This window comes from Caloenas nicobarica, chromosome 3 (assembly GCF_036013445.1).
Source record: "Caloenas nicobarica isolate bCalNic1 chromosome 3, bCalNic1.hap1, whole genome shotgun sequence".
Lineage (NCBI taxonomy): Eukaryota > Metazoa > Chordata > Aves > Columbiformes > Columbidae > Caloenas > Caloenas nicobarica.
This window is the reverse complement of record NC_088247.1, coordinates 113,324,919-113,347,628: the sequence shown is the minus strand read 5'-3', so window position 1 is coordinate 113,347,628 and position 22,710 is coordinate 113,324,919. Positions and strand designations below refer to the sequence as shown.

General features: G+C 42.7%; 1 protein-coding gene across 4 annotated transcripts in view; it reads right to left on the bottom strand.

The window, feature by feature from the left end:
• Positions 1–22,710, bottom strand: part of MEIS1 (Meis homeobox 1) — a 109,640-nt gene that overhangs the window by 67,982 nt on the left and 18,948 nt on the right. For all 4 annotated transcript variants that reach the window (XM_065630597.1, XM_065630598.1, XM_065630599.1 and 1 more), the window contains one exon: positions 14,863–14,974. In XM_065630597.1, coding sequence (XP_065486669.1) covers positions 14,863–14,974 — 112 coding nt within the window. The remainder of the gene's footprint in view (positions 1–14,862; positions 14,975–22,710) is intronic.

The window sequence follows — 22,710 nt, the reverse complement described above, 5'->3', positions numbered from 1 at the left end:
TCGGCAACGAATTTTGTTTCAAGGCTTCGTTCATGGAGCCTTTCATCTCATGAAAGACCTCGATGCTGTTTAGTTGAAAGTTAAGCAGACCCTTGCTACCAAGTCTCACAAGCCTGCCTGTCAGGTTTTACACTTAAATCCCCAGCTCTCAGAGTCACGTGAAAACCTTCCACCAAAATCACACATGAAGCAAGCGACCTCCCGATGGCAGAGAAAGCTTGAAACCTGGCCTCCCGAGAGCTAGGCATGGGCATACAGACACTGCCCCCACCATTAAATATATATGTCTTTTTCTAGGCACATCAAAGTTTTTGAACACTTCAAATTACTGATACTGGTCACTAGAGACAATGAGTTCCATGAGATGCTCAGGAGCTGCAGAGGACACAGCCTCTCCAACACACAACACCTGAGCCCACTCCCCAGCAGTACCACACGCTTTATTCTGCTTCCCCATGCAGAGCAAACATTTCCTTCCTCAAGAAATGACAAGTTTTAGCACAGATTCATCCCTCCTTACTCTAAGCATTGAAGTCAGGCTGCCAAGCCAAGTGTCTGAGCAAGGCAATTAGTCTTCCCCGAGCCCCTCCACAGTGCATAGAGAGAAACAGAAACTCTCTGGAGGGAAATTCAAGATTGAGATGACTACAAGAATATGCGCGCTATTAGCTTTGAATACTGCACAGAACAGTAAAAACTTACGAGCAGTGAGGCTATCACAAGGAAATGATGGCTAATGAAGGCTGAATGTGCCCATCTCTGTTTCTAAACAAGATCTGGACTTCAGGGCCCCTTCTAAAATTACTCAGGATGGAAAGGCTGAATTTAGCTCCCATCCATCACCTTATCGTGAGGACACAACCTCATGCTTCCTGCCACTGAGAATCTGGGAAAATGCAAAATTCTACCTCTTATCATCAAATCAGAATTGATTTCTTCTTCCTATTTTGCCTCACTTGAGAAAAAAAAAAAAAAGCCCTCCTTGATAGATAACTAAATTTATGTCTTACCAAACTGAATGTAAATGCAAGAAACAGGAAGCTTTTACTTGGAAACTGGAATTTCAAGCACTCAGCAGCAAACAATGCACCGGAGAGATAAAGATGCAATGGCAATGGTAGGGGACAGACCTGCCAAGCTTCCTGCCCACGCTGCCTCAAGAGCATGTGTCCCACCATGATACGAACTGGCCACACTGCTTGCTTTTATTTTGGTAATTGTTATTCGTTCCTGTGAAAACCCCTCTAAAAACAAGTCAGAAGATGGGACAATAGAAGACCCACCATCTCTTATAGCCACATCTTTTACTTAACACTTTAGCAAAAGATGTAATCAGTGGATCTTTGTCCATTTATACAATTCTCTCTGCTGCGATGAGGATTGTATTACACTCTCCAGCACCAGCCAGATCAGAGCATCCAGCCTTCCCCATCGCTTCAATAGATCGATCTGATACTTGAAAGCACATTTGCTATTATGTACTACAGCCCTTTGGAAATGACATTACACAGATACAGGGGGCAGGCAAATATTGCCACTCTTTTATTATTACTGCTGTCCCCTCGCTTGTAATATCTGAGAAGTTCCCAGGTCAATGGGATTACTTTATCTTCCTCCCCCTTCCTTCATCTCCTCCCTCACCCCACAGGTATCCTTGTCCAAATGGGATCCTTCGGCAGGGGGTTTGCTTGACCTGGGTCAGCCGAAGGTCAAGCTTTTCACCACTTGCTAATGCAAAGCTTCCCCCGAGCCCTCCAAAGCCCTGGGGGCCAGGGCACCCCCTCCCACGCACCCCTCTCCCGGCGGTGGGTGCAGATGGAGAAAGCAAATGCTTCTTGGTGAAGCTGCAGAAGCCAAATCCTCCCCATATGGAAACTGGAACATGTTTTGTGCTTTTAAATAAACAAAGCAAAAGCTCCTGAAAAAATCAGCTCAACAGAGACTTTATTCCTGCACTAAACTTGAAGGATGGGAGGCTTAACTAGTGAGGAGCAACTCGGACTATATTTTTGCCTACCAGAATGAAGATCGATTTTTATTTAGATTGATTTTAAGATTTACATGTGAGAAATGAATACAATTGGATCAAATATACACTAAAACAAATTCTTGACTCCCATGAAAGCAAATAAAACCAAAACAAATTTCACAGATCTCATCTACCTGCGTTTGAGATTTGTTTTATGTCATTATTTTGTATACATTTACGAAGCAGAAATTTGCTTAACTCTTTTCCACTTTTCTTTTACTGAAACAATAAGGCTCTCTGCAGAATATTTTCTACTTGAATATTATCACCAGGATAGCATATGGCAAACTAGCAGCAGGCAGTTTATCTTCATCCTCTTTGTAAGCTAAAATTAGCACAATGCTTTTGCAACAGTGTATGATGTATTCAGACCAGTACGATATACCTAATACAACTTCAGATCTATCCCTGGCTAACCTCCAATATTCAAGTAAATTGATTGCTAATTTTAACTGAGTATAATATGCTTAGTATCAAGTTGGCATTTATCAACTTGAGAGGCACTTTTAAGTTTAATACAGTCGTTTCACCAACTGCAACAGTAAATAAAATGTGTGTATTAGTAACAGATAGAATTTCAATTTGTCTCTATGAGGCAATTCTAATTTATATTAAAACATTCTATATGTAAAGCCATGCTGCAAAATTGCATGACTCTGCATACCCGGCTCTACAGTGATACCATACAATTCATCATGGTGAAGAGCTGATACACCCCTGTTATGATGAACATGCTCCTCCTGCTGCAGAGTGTTAGCTGGTTACTTTACTGGGATTAAATTCAACCAAGTCACTACCTTTATTTCGATTAAATTAAACTGAGTCACCAACTCTGCATTTCCTGACTATGTGGCTACGCCAGCCCTCTCTGCGCACCACTCTGCTTTTCAACCTGGTAAATTTGTGGCCACCTCAGGGGTTTTTTTAGCTGGATTAAATATGTGGTGAGACACTGATGTTAGCACCGCTTGCTAATTTGTTGCTCGTAGCTGTAACGCCAAGGAATTTAGCACAACGCTCTTTCTAAAGGAAATAGAAAAGGTCCTGAAAAAGCCCTGTACTTCAAAAGGGTGGTTATTTTACCACCTTTTTTGGCAGGTTCACAGAATAAAAATGTATAATAGTGGAAGGTAGTCACATCCAAGCGTGTATACCAACAAATACACACACAAACGACAAATATTTATACACTGATGGTCGAAGATTTTGTGGCTCGGTCTGCTCACCAACTGACAAAACAGCCCCCTGCTTTACCTACAGCCCATCACAAAGCTATAGCGCGGACCAACTCCATCTGATAGTCACACTGAATTAATATTACTGCTATTCTTGTTTTTACACAGCTGGCCTCACACAGAATTTGCATGGGTCATTCCAGACAGATACAGAAAAAAGAGAAAACAGGCAGAATCCTGTGCCAAAGCCTCTCCCAGGGCATCTTCACTGCCACAGCCAGGGACAGCAGAGGATAAATAGGAGATGGGGAAAGGAGGAGGAGTACGACGTGAGTATAGCATTTCGACCCCACTTTGTTGCCTCTTTTCCACCCTCTGCAATTTGCCTGCACCTGATCCGCTACTCTTTAGTAAGAGGCTGCTACACTCTGAAGTTACAGTGTCCTGAAAGAAATTCAAACACGATTATAAACTACGTCACTTCAAGCAGTTCAGTTAACACTGATGGCAGGATCTCTTTCCGCCGCTTTACGAAGGCAGTCGATGCAGAAGCGCACGGGCTATAACGCACGCCAAGAGCACCACGGTGGGGTTTCTCCCCCCGTGCAGTGTCGGGAAGGGAGCAGATCCTTTTGGCATGGCAATGAGAGCAACAAAAGGTTCTCCACCCTACAAGCCTTGCTTCCATGACCTTCAGTTGCTGACCAGAGAGTGCTAAGATATTACTTCTTCTGAAGTCCATCGGGACGCTACAGACTCCAGAATATTTTTAGCATGCATCCATGTGACACTAACTGCTATTCAGAGAGCTGGGGAAGGTTTAAGAATCAGTTCGGTTACGTCCACCACCTTTAGCTCTTTTCTGAGGACATAACCTGTGCCTCCTAGTAAGTTTTCTCCTCCTCTTCTACAAAAGACAAATTTACAGCCCCGAGATGACACACAGTATTGGGGTTGCAAGGGCCATCGCTCTCTTGTGGCACAGGATCAGCCATGGAAAAACGAAGTTGAAAAGGCTGTCCCTCCTATATTTTTATTTACTTACATGATAGTTCTTTCCGAGACCTCCACATTATGCTTCTGCCAAGAGAAACCACAAAAAACTGCCTGCAAACTGTGTATGAGATCTTCAGCGCTCATGAGGAAGAAAATAAAAGATATAAATATATATATATAATCTGTGGCTATTAAATGCCAGAGATACCACCTGGCGATGAGGAAGCTCCCAGGGCGCAGAGTGCCGGGGGGTGGCAGAGGGCCCTGGGGTGACAGTGCTCGCCCTGAGGTGACATCGCTCCCATGGCACGGGCCCGGCCAGGCTCTCCTGTGTCCTCTCCCACCTCCTGAGCCCTACCAGCTAAAAACTCAAGCATGCCAAAGGCAAGATGCAAAGGCTAAAGGCAGGAGGCATCGTGGCTAAAGAGACAAGCCAGGGAGCTCAGAAGGTTTTACCAACAACACCCTCAAAGACCTGCCAGAGCAGCGTCAGGCATTTGCTTAGTCACAGCCCCGCAATCCCCTACCAGCTCGGGGAGAAGAGACATCGGGCTTCTCCCTCTGGTATTTCGCCTGGCTCTGACTACTGGGTCACCAGGCCAGCGAGAAGCGGTCCCTGATGAATTATATGGTGACAGGTGGCTCCGCTGCAAGCCGCAGGGGCTGCCCCCATCACCCAGAGAAGGTCCCCATCTCATTCATGAATTTAAATTAAAAAATAAAATAAAATAAATAAAAGCCCACGTGCATCAATGTGCTTAGAAAAAATGACGTCAGCATCTTACAGTGTTGATCCTATTAATAAATCCCTTAAAGAATGCCCCCTCGCCCACAAACATATGTAATGCTGGCTTAATCTTACCTAAAAAAAAATACAATGCAATAAGATTACTAGCCTGACTCTGCTAACTGTTACAGAACTGCTTAATCCTGCATTTCAGTGCTTTAACAAGCTCCTGCAATACTGCATGGAGTTTATCAGAGCATTTGCCGAGACAAGAAGGACTTATGTTTTAAATAATATAATTCCATGGTCTTTTGTCCTCTTTATGCATTATTTTTATACAATGACTTTCATCCTGGAAGATCTGAAAGCCTATTGCCTGTTGCTGTTTCCACTGAAGTCTTTCCTTCTGGTTTCATATTTGAGCAAGATTAGAAATGAAGAAGATATATAGAGATAGATATATATATATATATGTATATCAGGGGGAGTTTAGCAGCAAGATCTGCTGGAGCAGCAGGCTGATCGCTCCCATCCCCCAGATGCAGGTGGGATGGGTGACACTGAGCTGGCCCCCTCCTCTCAAAACAACTGCCAGGGAACCTATCTGGGACCCTGCCCGAAAAAACAGGTGGAAGCAAGACCTACCAAAGTATTGTTCCTCCAACCCTGCTATAACTTTGTCTTCATCCCCAGGCCACCCTCCCACCGGTGCGGCTCTGCTCCGGCAACACGCGCCCGCAGCCAGATATTTCCCAATCTTTGCTCGTTATAGACATATTAATCCTCCCATGGAACAGGAGAAGAAAGCTCTGCTCCCTCTCTGTAATTATCAAATCAGCCCGAAATTGAGGAAGAATTGTGAATCCTCATTATAGCACATCATAAAACACGGCAAAGTCTCGCGCTCGCTGTATGTTATTGGCGCAGTCTGCCAACAAAACTTTACAGAGAGCGCAGGAATTCGTGTTTGCAGAGATATTAAAGTCATAAAAGGGAAAATTTGTATTTTATTTTCCCACAGCCTAAATGAAGGTGAACCAAGCAAATTTGGCAAAGAGCACTAGTCAGATGCCATTTCCCACAGCAGCGTGGTATTTTCCTCTGGGAATAAAACATTTTCCTTCAACTACTGTTTATAACTCTTATCAGCTCAACAGCAATAGAGCCATCAAGTCCAATATCTTGTGGAAAAAAAGTCAAGGTCAACAAGTACTTGCATTTTCGTTTATCTTTAGCTGCAATTGCTACTGACATTCAATTGGGTAATAAACATGAGGACTGTCAAATGCTCTCAGCAAACAGGTGATCCAAAAGCTATCAGAGAGAAAGAGGCTACTGCCAGGTAATCAAACAATTCTGTTGCAACAATTATGATTTGAGTGCATTCATTTACAGAAGCAATCACCTGTCAAATTTGAATGAATAGTGTCAAACTATTCCCACCACCGGGGTAATAAGGGCGAGAAAATACAAACTACGTCTACTTTCTTCCCAACAAATGCATGCCAGCATTAGCAAGAGCCATCAAAAATAGTGTAAATAAAAAGTCCAGTATCTTATTTCCTGAATTTTTTAATATATATATATATATATATATTTAAACCAGAGGAGATCAGTCCAAGTAGCTTGATCTTGTGTTGGTCTCCCCCAGGAGCAATAACGATGCTGAGGAAACCCAAGTAGAAAGGGGGGTTACAAAGAGCGGCTGTGCCATGCTTGACAATCAGCACTTGAGCAGCTTCCTGAGCCAGAGGTTCCATCTGGACCAGGGGTTTTTTAATAGCTACGGAAGGACCTATTTTTCCACGAATTGGTCTAATCTCTTTTTGTCCCCTGCTGACCTCCACAGCACACTGTAGCAATAAATTTAACCCAACACGTAAACCATTTTTGTTTGCTTTAAACCTGCTAATGCTCTGGAAAGCTCCCGTGCCATGAGACTGGGTGAACACCTACTCTTCGTTCTTGTGTTACGGGACAAGCACCTGCTTTCTCCATACACAACTAATTATTTTAAAGACTTCTCTTCCAGTCTTAGTTCTTAGTAATATTTTTTTTTTCCCCTCTCAGCATTTAATGTGAGAGGTAGGAAAATGTTTTAGGCCAAGCAGCCTGACGGCACACCCTGTTGCATCACTAATCCGAGAACACTGCGTGTTTACAGGTTTATACTCATTGCAATAAAATGTTTCTCAAAAGTGGAGGCCATCTCAGGAACACGAATTTGCTTTTTTAACCTCTGATTTAAAGAGGTTAATGATGCACACCTGAAAATCACACTCTGCCGGCATCAGAGAGCAAAAGACTCAGCTGAAGCCACCATGACCTGGAGAGGCAAAGGGGAATCAGGCTGATGCCTCCAAGATGGAAAACATATGGGCCATATGGAAAACTCATTGGTTTCAATGAGCTACTGCAACCAAAAGAAGCGTACTCAGGATGTGTAGGGGAAAAACAAAACAAACAAACAAAACAACAAAACCCCCACAGACAAACAAAAAACCCAACAAACAAACACACACAAAGCAACATTTTTTCTAAATCAAATCATATCAGGGATCTTCAAAACACAAGATTCAGGTACTGCTAAAGAGAGGTATCTTGGACACCAAAAAACTTCAAACCTATTTCTACAACTACTTGCAACCAAACCTCTCGTCACCCCAACCAAGGAGGAAAGCAAAATGCCCTTCAGTTCTACACCTGATTTTTTAGGTAACAGCCCCGTGCTGTGATTAAGCGATGTGGTATTTTCCACCACTGTTCCCTGCTCAGCATACTCAGTATCTCATCCTCTGTAACACATCTGGGGGCTGCAAAAGCCCTGTACTGCTGACGGGACGCTCGGTTCAGGGTCAGGGCCATGTTCTTACATACACATCTATGTATACATAGACTTGCCTACAGTCACACAGATGTTTAATGGGATAGACATTTCTAAGTTTAGAAAAACTTGCCAAGAAAAAGAAAAAAAAAAAAGACTCCAGCACACGAATTTTGCTGCTTGATTACAGACAGGCCGAGAAGTCAGGAATATTTGTATTTCCATAGCCACTTCAAAGGTAAACAGTTCCCAAAGTCTTTTTCCCCTCCTTTCGCTCTGCCAGCGATGGCAATAGCTGCAGCCTGAGGGATCTGCCTCCTGACGTGATCGCCTCCCTGCTCCTCTCCTGGCTGGAAGCTTTTCCTAAGCAAAGACTAAAAGTCGCATTAAACCGTGCTGAAATGGTTGTGCTGGTTTTGAGCTGCTTATTATCTCTGGGGGCTGACCTGAAAAACAAGTTGGTACTTAGATGGAGAAATTCAGGTTTCCCCTGAAAGGCAAATGGGAGGAAGGAAGGTTTTTTACAAGGAAAAGAATTCGCTTATGACTGCGTTACCCGCAATTTAGGCAAAACAAGCAACATTTATAAGTATTTAAGTTAGCTTTGCCAAACTGAAAAGAGAAACGCCTGATAATAACAGACGTTTGGAGCTAATGTGAACAATTAAAACAAATCCTGACACCGGGAATAGATGGATGCTCGAATCACGACAGATACCCGCTTCCAAGCAAGGACTCTCTCCCATGCACCATACTGGAAGCATAACCCTGCCTAGTTAAGGCACGGAGCCTTAAGGCTGCCGAAATCTAACTTTAACAGCTGAATCAGGCTGATGAGACCAAAAAAAAAAAAAAAAATCCCCAACCAGAAGGAGGAAAGAAACAGTTTCACGCCCTCCGGCTTTAGAGCAGAATGATAAATTGACATCATGTTGTTATGAGCATAATCCTCAACTACTCAATCACTGTTAAAAAATAAAACATGATTCTGGGGAGATAAAAATAATTAATGCTGGTGCTGCTGAAGAATACGCACCTACATGAAGGGTTTCAAATAAATATGGGGCTGTTTTATATCTTGTATCTCACATCAAAGGAAGAGGCACAGGTGCTCACGCTGATTTAAAGCAAACCAAGCGCTGCCCACTTGATGGAAAAGCAAGGAAAGAAAAGGGGATGGCAGAGCCTTGGCAAGAAAACTGATACCGCTCCATTTCCAAACAAGCCTATTACGCTTAATTCAGGATTCACAATACATAAAGCACCAGAAAAAATAACGGGAGCAGCCCCTGTTGACTAATGCCCTGTCTTTTCCAATCGAGGGTCACATCCAGTCTAACCGATCGCATGATAATGGCATCAGAAAAGGTCAATCAAAGACAAGCCGAAGCTTCCACTGCCTGGCTGACCTTCGGAGCTTGTGACAAATTGCTATCAGTCAATGTCAACTAATGACAGCAGCTCTTTGGCTAATCAATTGTTCTAAAAATGATCAAGAAAACTACTCACAGGACAGCTCATTTTCACATCAATGCCTGTGAAGTATGAAAAGCTCATTTTTTTTGAGTTTTTAATAAGCTCATAAGTAAAGCAGTTACTTGGTAACAGGGGTCACCTTAGTGAAAAGACAGTACCTTTGTCTGCCTTTTACATATTCTTTTATTACCATATTATAGTAAAAATATGCCATGCCATTACTATGCCAGAGGGCTACATAATAAAGTAGGTAATACTTCATACTTTTTTTTTTTTTTTTGAGATAAATACTTCTGTGGTTTAGGGGCCTCTGTTTGGATGTAAATAATTGTTGATATACTCTCTGCGTATCTAAATGCAAAGCAATCACCGCTGGCACGCAGGTGACGCGCCCACTCATTACTCACACAAACTTCACGTGACAGAGCCGGTAGCAAAAGCCACGCAGCAAAATCCAGCGGCGCTGCTGGGAAGTTAAGGTCTAACAGCAGCTATTTTGTTCTTAAACCCACCCACCCCATGCAAGCGCAACTTGGTCCGAGTATTTCCGACAGAATTTACATTTGGTAGGAAAACCGCATGCTCCGAAACCCCCAAAGCCCTGCAAAAGCAAACAGCCGTTTCCGCCCTGGAAGGATTCTGCATGTAAAAGCCAATGTGGAAATGCACACAGGCTTGGGCTGTGGCACATAATATCATGGCTCTCCCGGTACAGGCCACAGACTGGAGATTTGTCCATCCATCCATCCATCCATCCATCATACCTGCCTCTCCCACCAGTATCTTCGGCCATTCTCAAAGCCCCACAAACGGGCCTTGCCCTAATCTGTATTCATGCACTAAATATTACCAAACCCAACAAATCCACACGGGTCTAAGGCTTGAGCAGTGCAGGCACAATCATGCTTTGCTTTTCCGTAAGGAGAGCGTTGGGCAAAGTACATCGCAAGGCACTGCATCACAAGAAGCCCTCTGAGAAGACACCGCGTTGAGAAGGAACAAGGAGCCGTCGTTCAAGCACAGCACCACTTTTTACTTGGGTTTCACTCTTTACTTGGGTGACTCCCATCCACACTGCCAAAAAGGACTGAACCCAAGGAAAACACTCCTCACCAACCCAGAGCAATCCTCTGCCTCACTACAGAGAAGGGGGGAAAAAAGCCCTAAACAAGAAACATTAAAACTTTTGTTTTCATCGGAGAAACTGCAAAGTGACAGCAGTTTCAGGTTACACCCTAAACCTGCCTTGCTATGGTAGTTTTTCAAATTAAAATATCTTCTGTGGCCTCAGCCACTCTCGAGCCGTCCATGGGCAAGAAAGAAAGGAGGCAGGGCAACACTTAAGCTCAGCCATAATTGGAAGTATGTGAAAAATGAAGTGTCAGTTCGGTCAATAAAGGGCAAAGGTGAAGGGGAACTGCAGCCCAAACTCGGTGCGAAATGTGCTCATTAAGACACCCAATCCGCGGGCTCCTGCCCACCTATCCCATTAGTCATCGGCCATCTGACCGCTTCAAATGCCTCGCCTCCCCGCTCTTATTACTTTTCTTCTCCCATGTTAAAAAAAAAAAAAAAAAAAAGAAAAAAAAAAAAAAGAAGAAGTAAAAAAAAAAAGGCAAGCTGGTATATAAATCCTTGCTCAGTCATCTGGAACATAATGTGGCCCTTCTCTCCCCCTCCGCCTGGCTCTGCCGCCTGCCTTCGCAGCCTCCAAACAACTGCCTTGAGATTCCCGGCAATAACAAACGCGATTGCCTTTTTGCCTATAGGTTGCCCAAACTCCTACAAAAGCCTAAAAAAAAAAAAAAAAAAAAAAAAAAAGAAACCAAAACCCAAACACATTGCAGCCATTGATACATTTTTATAAAGAAATATCGTCGCTTTATACTCCCAGCTTGAAAGAGCAACAATTATTTGGAGGTTAAAAAAATGTTTTGAACCCAGGCTGAGGCTTGCACAAAAAAATGGGAAAGAAACAATATGCACGAGTAGGAGACATGGATGGATTTATTTTCTTTTGCTTTTAAGCCGTGTAGGAGAACTAAACATGGGAATTAAAGAGCCCAACCCTGGATTACAAGTGACTGTACAAGGGCTTTGTTCAGCAGCATCCTTGCCCGACTATTTGAAAAACAAACAAAATAGATCTGTTAATACCCCAAACAGGAATCTTCTGAGATTAGAATATGCAGTAAGATAAAATAGTATTATTATGAACTCAGCATCACCTGCCTGTACCTAAGAACTTGCTTCTCTCTTTTTTTAAAATAGAATTTAGCAAGTTATTTCTCCACTCTGTAAATTCAGATCTCTTCACACTATTTGGAGACAGAGCTCTGAAGGCCCTTCACGATAAGTTCAGAGCAATGGGAAAACGGCCCACAAAACTTTTTCATAATATTATTCTGCATTCCTGTACTATAACTATCCCCTACAATGACACAATACCGGGCCTTTATAAGAGGTTGTGTCAACGTGCTATGCAATAACATATCCTGCTGTTCAGTAGCACGAGACCCCAGAACAGCTCCCTTGCAGTTAAATACAGGTTTCTACAATAGACTGGAGCAGCTGGGAGTCCTTACTACTTACTAAGTAAATAACTTTACATGTTAAAAAAAAGTTTCAAATGTTCAGAGGAAAGAGCATCTCTCCTGTTTTCAAAGGTAATCATTCAATGTATATAGTGCATAGGGACATAAATAGGCAAAAAATGCACTTTTGGAGGATTAAAAGCAGTGAGGAATCATGTAAAGAAGAAAAATTTCTAAGTAGTCTAAAAATAGACCTTAACATAGTCTGGGTTAAGGACTAAGGGAGCGAACTCTTGCTAAGAGGCTTAAGCTTTCCAGCCTGTGTGCCTCTCTGAAAAGTTCACACTCGCATCCTTGTGGTACCTTCAGCCAGGCTGGAAGCCCAGCCCAGAAGGTGCTTTTATCTACCCCAACAGCAGAAGCTGGTTGTGGGAACAACCTAAAAAATAGACAGTTTTAGAGGGTTATATTTCTGGTAATTAGATTTGTTCTTTTAAATGGCAAACGCGCTCTTGACAGATGGAACCAAAAGGAACTTTTACAAACTCCTAAAAATAGGGAAGCCCATAATATACCGAATATATGTCACGCGAGGCGTGCATCTCGAGTTAACTCCTGTGCTCACAAGCATGAACGTGCGGGTCCCCAGCCTCTCGCTGCCACTCCGGTGCAGCAGCACGGCCACACCGGCCACTTCTGCTGCCAAGAAAAGCACCCAGCACAGGTGAAAACCTGAGTTTGAGCACGGTGCTGCCGCTCCTCACATCGGGACACAGAAGAAAAACCTCCGAATCGCGGCATTTTCAACTTAAATGTGGTTGGGGAAGAGGTAGGGTATTTGCTATCTTTTTCTCCTCTTCCCTTCTGTCATTTGGGATCACGGTATTTTACTTATTTCCCATGCGGGAAGGCTAAAACAACACCTTTTTTTTTTTTTTTTTTTTTACACAAGGTGTATATACAGGCATGGGTGTGCTTAAACAACTGAGATTCCCCAATCATCTCAGCCTTCGGAGGGCTTTCAGCAAACAAAACATAAAGCAAGGCTCAGCAAGACCACTGCTACCATTCCCGCATCCCCATCCCTCAAAAAACCCACCGTTCCCATAGGCGGCAAGTGGCCTGAAGGCAAGTCTCAGTAACGGAGACCCACTGGGCAGGGTCTCCTTTCCAAAACGCCTTTCCCAAACTTGACCTGAGAGCTCCAGTTAGCAAATTCCTGCTTTTGTGCTCTTTTCCTGAAGTTTTAATGCAATGAGTCTTCTTTGTGAAACCCATCTATCAAGTGCTGGCAGCGATTCCAGCCTCAATAAACTGTACTCGAGGATTTCGGTAAAAGTTTCAGAACCAGCTGAAGCACCACCACCAAGTCTTTCTGTGGGTATTTAATAGGAGTTAAACTCTAAAAATCACTAATGCCTTCCAAAAACCCTTCCTGACTAAAGTTATAGCATGCACCTTGCTAGGAGCAGACCAGGATGGCAATGATAAAACATCAGACATGACTGGTGCTCTGGACAAACAAAATGCCATTTTAGGAGAAAATGAAGCCTGAAAATCTTAGAGAGTACATCAGGAACTGAGAAGCTCTATTTCCAAAGTGCCTAAGAGGTTTAGGAACATGCTGGCAAGCCATCCTCTAGATGTTCTGTCCACACACACATACACATAAACACGCCGCACATCCATCTAATAAAAGATCAGCCCCATCTGAGTACAAAAAGCCCCTCCAAACACCATGTTTTAGTTCGAAGTTCATTTTTGCAGCAGCTTTTTCACCCTTAAAAAACCCAGGGACTTCAAGTTTGCCCTGAAAGCAAGGGCCTCTAATGAACATATTGACACCACTTCAACTATCGCATTGTGAACAGCACCACTAGAATATATACGTATACATACTTGAAAGAAAAAAGGCCCCCTGAATTTACGTTCCATATCATTTTCCAGTAAAAGTCAGAGGTCAGAAGGTTACCAGTTTCTGCCTCAGCTCTGCAACAGTTTACTATTCCAGGCCCCATTTTTACTAGGCTATACTTGCGATGAAGTCAGCAACTTTTCTTTAAACAATAAAGTGTCTCAAATATTTAAAATTCTATAAAGAGATGTTATTCACCATGTACGTTAGGTCCACGCGTATAAAAAATTAAAATATACTGGTTTAGTTTAAAAAATAATCTTGTTAAACGCAGACTTTGCAATGCTAATCAGTACTGCTCAACCTTTTTTTGGGAACACAATTCCTTTGTTGTCTAACAGCCCTTGAATGAAACATGATCATAAAACCAGATTTAAAAGTATATACCTATTGTGAGTTCAGAGTCAACTTCAATAACACACTCTCTTTTATATTCAGATTAAGGATCTTTTTAAAATTGTAATTGCGTTAAATTAACACTAAATCCACTGCAGTTGGTCTCTTCAGAAAAAGTACGAAGCATTTAAGCAGCTTCTCAGAAAAACCCAGAACTTCAGTTTTTTAGACTTCGGAGCATCTGAGACAACGCTCGTTATTTGTGGTATGTGCCACTTCAATTGTACCAAGCTTGTTTCATACTCGCCCTGCTAAGTCAGTTACTTTGTTTGGTTTGGCATTCAAACAAAACATTTTTGCATTCAAGTAAATTGGAATTGAGTAAAAAAAGTAAATACAAGCACTGCTCAGGATTTCATAAAATGGGCCAGCTAACATCTCTTCTTCATGTGCAGTGGAGTTTTGATGGCATCTTTGAAATATTAGCATGCATTTCTGTAATCTTAATTACATTTGCTTTTGAAGATTTCATCTTTTAACCCATTTGAAAGAAGAAAAAAAAAAAACCCAAACCCTTCTCATTGCTTATTTTTATTAAGCACACTGCAAATTTGGTACATATGTTGCTCTAACATGTGCCTGCTGGCAGGGTTGAAGAAATAAAGATGCCAATCGTTTTACTACAAGGAGATGGAAAAAAAAAAAAAGTGTCAAAAAAAGGAAGATAGACCTTTAGCAGCACAAGCCCCCCAGTACCTGAGCACATTTCAACATCGGAAAGAGAAAACTGGTCCCCGAGCGCATCGGTGACATCTTGCCAGCTAAGAAAGCGTGAGTGCTCCGTTCCTACCTTGCTCACTGCTGTTGTCCCCACTGTGCGATGTGTGTCCCCCGCTGGAGGGCCCGGGGGTTCCGCCAGAGCGCGTTGATGCCGTGTCATCATGGTCTCTGTTCCAGGAGGGCTGTGAAGCCAAAAAAGAAACAACAAAAAGTTAAAATCTGAGATGGCAAAGAAGCACCCGGTCTGCACGCTCCGGGGAGAGCGGTATCGATGCCCAGACCCATGGGAAAAGGCTGGCAAATACGTCCCCCAAATTATTCCTTCTTTCCAGATAGCCGGATCACCGCTCCCCAGCGGAAATAACATAGTCTGGAATATGTTTACCATCTAAATAATCCCATGCTTTATTACCATAGAAAACAGAAACATTCCCGGCCAGGCTGGGGGAGAGCCAGAGAGTGAATCGCTGGCACTGGGCTCCGACTGTATTTTTAGCATCCGCAAACGCTCTGGCGCAACAGCCTGCTAACTCCGCAAAGGCAAAATGAGAGCGGTGGTCGAGAGCAGTGCCGTTTATATAGGCCTCCCACTCCTCGTACGAGGCCAACGTGGAAGAGCTTACAGACTTTGCTGGCAATTAGGCCTGGGTCCATAATAGCTGGGATGTGTCAGCTGTTTGCCGGATGGTATATGGCAAATGGACCAGGCATGGGGACAAAAAAGAAATGAGAATAACAATGGCTTCACATAGGCTGTGTACACTCAGCCCCATGCAGAGCCTCCTTGTACTATTGAACAGAAAACAGATGTTGCTTCTTATCACTGGGCACATTTGAAAGTAACATTCAGATAGGAAAAATTGGCTGTAAATTAAATTCTTAGGGAAAACAATCATGGCAACACTCCTCCCAAGTCTCCCTTTATCACCAGAGAAGATTTTAATTAGCTTTTAGTACTAGCTTTTAAAAACATCACAGAGACTCACTGGTCATCCCTCACAACCTCCTGTACGTAATTGAATAGTTTCTTCTTTACCATGAAGTAATATTGCCCACTGGAAATTATTGCCAAAAAGAAAACCCCTGTGTTTACAATGCACACACATAAGTCTATTGGATTTAAATCATACCACAATATGAGCCGAGTCTGTATACTATTAAAGTTGACTGATACTGCCAGCTTTTTAATAAATCTACCAATGGGCTAAACCCTCGCCATTTAATACCACATTCACACACAGCCGAATGAGATTTAAGGCAATCCAGATGAACTTTTCACACACACACTCAGAGAAGGAAAATTAAGACAAAAAAGTCTAATCTGAGACAGAAGATAAATAGGATTAGGAAAGCTCAACTTTTTCCAGAAAAGAGAAATCTCTCTTCCATTTTTTATAATCCTGGTTACAGCCATGATACATGATTACAATTAAAGAAAGCGAGGCCCAGAAGATACGCGTGAATATTTTAAAGCAATTATCATGCATATTCCTTAAAAAAAATAAATAAAAAGTGCTAATTGATCTGGTGATTCTGTGATTGAAAGAATGATGTGTGAACTGTGAAAGAAATGCTTTTTTTTTTTTAAATTTTTTTACAAATACGCATTCTCTGGCATACCAAAAGAATGCTGTAAGAGGTAATCTGGAACACATGCTCAGAATGCAAACAGTTAATGCATAAATTTTCAGTTTGTACAACTGCAGCTTTAAAAGAGGGACTTGTTTATTCAGAGCTCTGCAGAAAGAATGGTACAGCACCCAGGGGACAGACAATGCCAAGCACAAAGCCCTGGTGCCTCAACATGTAAAAGGATGTTTTTCTATGTGCTACAAATCCCACTTGAAAATATAATTAGAAGGAGAAAATGGCAAACTATTGCATTAACTGTAATTGAACAAAAGACCAGCAAGGCATGTGGGAGGTTGCAGGAACCCGTGGGAGTTCCAGGATGCATCAGATCCTACGAGTGACATCTCCAGGGCACTCTCATTCTATTTATGTTGTCCCTCACTACTATTGTTGACTAGTGAGCTGACTTGTAATTAATAGAAAAGCTGCAGATAACAAGGTAAAATATAGAGCGCCACACTAACCTCAGCAGAAATGTTTATTAATCTGATTAAGAACACAACTCCAAAGGCGGGGAGCGAGGGGCGAGCAGAAAAGAAGAGGCTCCGGACTGAAGAATTATACCGTGTTGTGCAGGAAACGGCCCTCCTTTATGCAACAACAGACCTGATATATTCACTATCTTTTAATGAGCTCCCCTGATTTATTCAGCTCTGTTCAGTTCCCTCCCCCACTTTTCTACTGTGCGGGATGTAGATTAATTCAATGCCTAATTGTTTAGTAAATTCAATTTTCCACATTCTATTCTGCATAGCTTTAGCTAAGGTTCTTAAATCTTCAGCGGCGAGCCCGGAGCCCAGTGTTTGTGATCTGTGCCTACCTTTTTTCATCACCATTTTTCTTCCTCCATCACTTAATTCACCATGAAAAGATTTTCCTTGCTGGAAAGTCTGATTCCGCTATGATCTGTGAGGCATTCCGATTCATTGCATTTTCATTGTGTTGGGTCTTAGATGCTGGGCTCCTCTTTTCTCACAGCTATCGCCACATTATACAAGCACTCATGCAAGAAATGTTGGATTCCACCTCAGTTTATCAAAATTTTGTGCATCCTAGATGTTTACATTTCTGCATTCAGAAGCAGGAGTTAATATTTTCCACCTAACCTCACTTTTATTAAGCTATTATTTTTATGGCCTGTTAAAAACGAATCTGCTCGGGATACCGCTAACTTTTTTTTCCTGGCTGCCTCCGTCTATTAGCATTTCAAAAGTATTAGTATTTAACTAAGCATCTCAAGTCTTAAGAGACTAGGAATTACATCTTTAGTCAGTTTATTAAACATGATGAAAGATTAGCTATCAAAGTTCGTATGCAAATTCTTCAGAGATAACTGCGTTGAAAGCTGCATTATTTTTTAAACAGACGCTACACAGCCCCAGTTCCAAAAACATCTCTCTCCACTGAGGAAAGAGAGATCCAAAGCACAAAACCAAGTGTAATTTTTCTTCTCCTGACTATTTCAGCAAAGTTCCCCCATCCACAAAAGCAGGGAGCCAAGTATAACATTAATCTCATCTCTTTTTTTTTTATCTTCCAGGGAACTTTTAAGTCAACAAAGTCTCTAAACCAACTTGCAAACTCACGATCCTCCGAGTACTTTTACATTAAATTGTTTCGACAGTGATGTGCCAAATATTATTATTTTTCACGCTGTGAACCACCTCCTTCTTTTACAGAAATATTTCCAGTGCTAGTTACAGAGAAAACTCTGACAGTAGTCATGACAATCTATTCCTACACAGAAATAGAAATGCCTCATTTATTTCCCTTCTCTGAGAAGCTGCGGTTTATCACTTGATGGGCTCCTTAGCGATGATAGTGATTTTTTTAAACTCACTGTACGAAGGCTGCCATGAACAGGAATGAATTCCACGTCATCTTCTACATGGAAATCCTGCATTCCTGCAAATTGTGGTTGCACAGAAACTAGAGGACTTGCTCCTCATTTCTGTAAATGAGCAGTGTCCCTCGGGAAAGCCGCCTGGCTCCCAGGTTAAAGCCCGCGACCCGAGCTCACCCAGGGCCGAGTAACTTGGGATGAGCCATGGGAATGGGGTCCCTGTGCCTCAGTTTCTACTGAAGGAACAACAACAATAACAACAACCACAACAAAAAGAGAGAAAAAAAATAAAAAGAGCACTTCACTTATCTACAGCACTGATATTGTTGGGGGATTAAATTAATTAGCGACTGTAAAACACGTTGAGTTCTTCCAAAGGGAGACTTTAGAGAAGTGCAAAGTAATATAAATTAATCACTCCATTACATAGGCTTGCTCATTCCAGAGGAGGGTCTCAGCCACGTGGTCGTGACAATAGTGTATAAATAAGGATAATGGCCCATTATGACTTGGGCTTATACATTAGTCACCATTTAGCTGAGAACGGACACCGCGGCATGGACTGGGAGTCACTGATAATCCTTTTTTTAGTAGCTTTTATCTTTCTCTTCCAAGTTCACCCTTAAACTCCAACACTCAGCTGAAACTTTCAGCCCAAATCCTTGTAAAATCAAGAACACAGCAGCAAAATCGAGAATACGCGAGCAAAATAATTTCGGGATTTCAAGACTGGGCTGTAAATTCCCATGATTTAAACTGGTTTTGCACCACTGCCTTTCTTGTTGGTCAACAGTTTCTAGTGCCAAAACCACGGTCCAGCTAGTGACCGATTTGAGTCATGGTCGCATGACTGATTTAAAATAAAAGAGGATTCAGGTGCCCTAATGCTGCACCACTTTAAGGGCAAAAGATCTTCTACAGGGGATGTTTTATCTTAGCCTGTGGCATCTGAAATACATTTCCTGACTTTTGTTTTGGTTCTGAAGCTTGTTGAGTACGCTGATACAAGTAGGGGGAAAAAGAAGGGAGAAGGTAAGGAAGCAACAAAAAATGTTTTGTGCATTTAAACAATCTCAGAAGAACCACTTGCCTCCCATGACCATTTCCAGGTGCTTCATCCACTTAGGGGATAAGCTGGGCTAAAAAGCACAAGCCCCAGCAGGTACAAGCACCGATGGCCCCGTCAAAGTGAGAACTGCATCTGATGAGGCCTCCAAAGCAGTTATTGACTTGTGTCACAGTGAACATCAAGCCTTAATGAACAAAAAAGCTACAGACAAAATTATTTGGTTAATGGCTGAATGGGAGAGTCAATATAAATAACATTACATACACTTATTACTGCAATCCAGCAACAGGTGGGCTTTGAGTCAAGTTAACACTAATACGCAGTGGGGGAAACCACTGCCTTCTGCTTATATTATAGAATAAAATGGATTTTTTTGATCGCCGAGCATGCGAAATGGAAAAAAAAAAAAAAAAAAAAAAAGAGTTCCTGGCCAAGGAACAAAAGGCTTGACCATAAGTACATAAATAAAAGAAATCGCTTTCCATTACAGGTGATAAAAATTGTACTCAGCATCTTTTGATATATATCTTCTCAAAAGTTTTGTGAGCACAGCCCTCTTGTGGGCTCATTTGTGTTTGTGTAACAACTGGAGATGGGGAACGGCTAATTCCTTTAGCTGTTGGACAAACCTCCGCTCCTCCAGGCTACGAGAGAACTGGCTGCAGGTATAATCATTCATCCCTTCGCCCTGGAGGAACTGAGCCGCTGCCAGCAATTTGTCAACATAATTTGGGCTTATTGTTTTCCTTCTGAAGTTTTATCCTATTTTCTTTTCCTAAATTAAATACTTATTCATTAGGAATAAAAAAGTAATGCATTATGTTTTAAAAGTTCTTCCGATTTTTCTTAACTCCTCCCTTCCAAAAACCTTCTCCCGATCCTCTCAAGGGTACGGACGCACCACGTTAAGAAGTACTTGTGCTCACTACAGGCAAGAACTCGAAGTGATGAGGGGGCTGCTTCATCACATCCACCTCCTACAAACCCATCTATTTCGCAAGGATTTACTTTTTTGCATATTTCATCCTCCTGGTCATTGGCTATACTGATGTCCTCAACCTCAACCAAAACATTCAATACGGCTGTTCAATACTTTAAGTGCATAATCCACCGTTCCAATGTTGAAACTAGAGCTACATGATAGACATGGTCTTTGCAGTCCACAAGCCTTATCCCGCTTCACTTCTGGAGGGCATGCCTAGTAACAATCCTCAGGTAGCCTGTTCCTCATCCAGCATAAAAGACAGTTTTTGAATTCTCTCTTAATTGGGAAGAAAACCTTGGAAACCATAAATTGGTAAGCAGGACTGAAAATATACTTGGATAATGTTAAAAATAGAATGCCATGTATTTCCTACATTACACACACATAGTTTGTTCCAATCTCCGTCACGTGCGGACTTTCAGGGACCCTGAAATTCACAGTCAGTCATGACTACCGTGATTTTTGGAGAGGACCCACTCATGGCTTTGCTGTCTGAACATCTCGTGGGGCTAACCAAGGCTGCCAGCCAGCAACCCCACCTCCCAGTCTGCCCAAGCCCAACAGGGACATCGCACGCAACACAGCCAAAACCGAGGGGGTCGGAACAAATGATACATGTAGGAACCTCAAAATGCTGCAAAACAGATGCTTTTTAGTGCCAATAGCTCTTCCATAATCTGCTTCATGCACCCTTGATTCAGAGGCAAATGATTTTTAACAGAACAACAACAAAAGGCAGAAACAGCAGGTTCGGATGGAAAAGAGGTGCCCCAAGTCGACAGAAATAAGGTCGTTGGAATGACAGACAGGCGATAACTCCGCCTGCAACTAAGCAGCACAGCGAGGGCGACTCTTGCACAGATGGAAACCTTTGCAGCGTTAGAGGCGGCAGAGCCCGTCGAACTAAAAAGCAGAAGAAATTCTGCGTAGAAGTCTTAGCTCTGACCTGGATTTCCTTCCTAGCCCCTGAAAAGTTGCAAGCTTTCTATCTTTAGTTTCCCCTTATTTCAAATGAGGATAAGACTCTTTGACTCTTCACAGCCTCATAGGAGGCTGTCTTGATATGTGCAACACAGTACTGTTTCTGAGACAAATAGATAAAAGGAAATGAGAGTGGGTATCAATGCAAATACCACAGAGGATAGAAAACTGGAAATAAACAGGACTTTAGCCACTGATTTTCACAAGACCAGGATTTCACCTGAAGGGACGAGAGGCCCAAGCAACATTGCATAGCGCAAAAATCAAACCAACATCCACCAAACAAGGCGAGCTCTCTCCATTAGCCCTGCTATCGCAATTCATTGCTGAACCTACCCAGGTTCAGAGAAGGAGCTAACACCTTCGTGCAGCACGACACCGGCTGTGTACCCACATAGGTATCTCTAACACAGCAGAGCTTTCTGATCCCCCCCAGACCCTCAGAGCATGGAGGACAAGCAGGTATGGACAGGAGAGGAGAGGAGAGCCCCAAACAGGCTGAATGGAAAAGAAAACACAAGTGCAAAAGGACAGGCTGATAGCGCTTTCCAAAGGAAAAAGAATAATTAGAAGCAGCAAGCATAAACCACAAAAAAATAAAGGAGAAAGAAATGGAGAGCTTCAGTCTGGGTGGGACATAAAGATAAAAACGAAGGAGAAAAACCGCAGCTGTTCTTCTCCAGGAGGCACCAAAGCCCTGTCAGTTCTGCGGGGGGAAGACTTCCGAAAAAACCATTTGTGCGTGTCTGTGTGCATGCAGGGATGTGCGTGTTCACAGCTACGGAGAGGCCCCCCGGCCCGGGCTGTGTTCTGCCAGAGGCACAGTCCCACCACCTTCCGCATGTGCTGAAATCAAACCTGCTGCACTTGGGCAACCATCTCCGAAGCCCCTCTGTGGGGGACAGCATGGGCAGCCGGACTTTCCGAGAGCAGGCTCCAGTGCAACCCAAAAACACCTCCAGCAATAACAAACTTCTTTTTGTGATTTAGACCTCAGGTTTTCCTTCTTGCACTGGTGGTTGTTGCATGTGGTAGCTGTGATGGACACCCGCAAAGCCTGAGCAGCACGGGTCTCAATCACAGCATGCCTTACATTTGATTGACCGTACTCTGTTCCTCATTTTTTTTATCTCAGCTCAACATTAAACACTGCCTGCCCAGCCAGGTTAACCGAGCCAGCTGATGGTGATGCGGGGTTTTTGTCTCCCACACAACAAACATTGACTAGTACTTTCTATTTAGAGCAACTTCGCATTGTAAACCTGTCTCCTCCCTTTGATAAGAGCCATATCGCTAGATAGCACTAATCCCTGTCCCTTTCTCAACACAAGGAAAAACAGCTTCGCAGTCAGGGTAGATAAAATCACTGCTCCACATAGATTTTCGTAAGTCTAATATCATGCAGAAA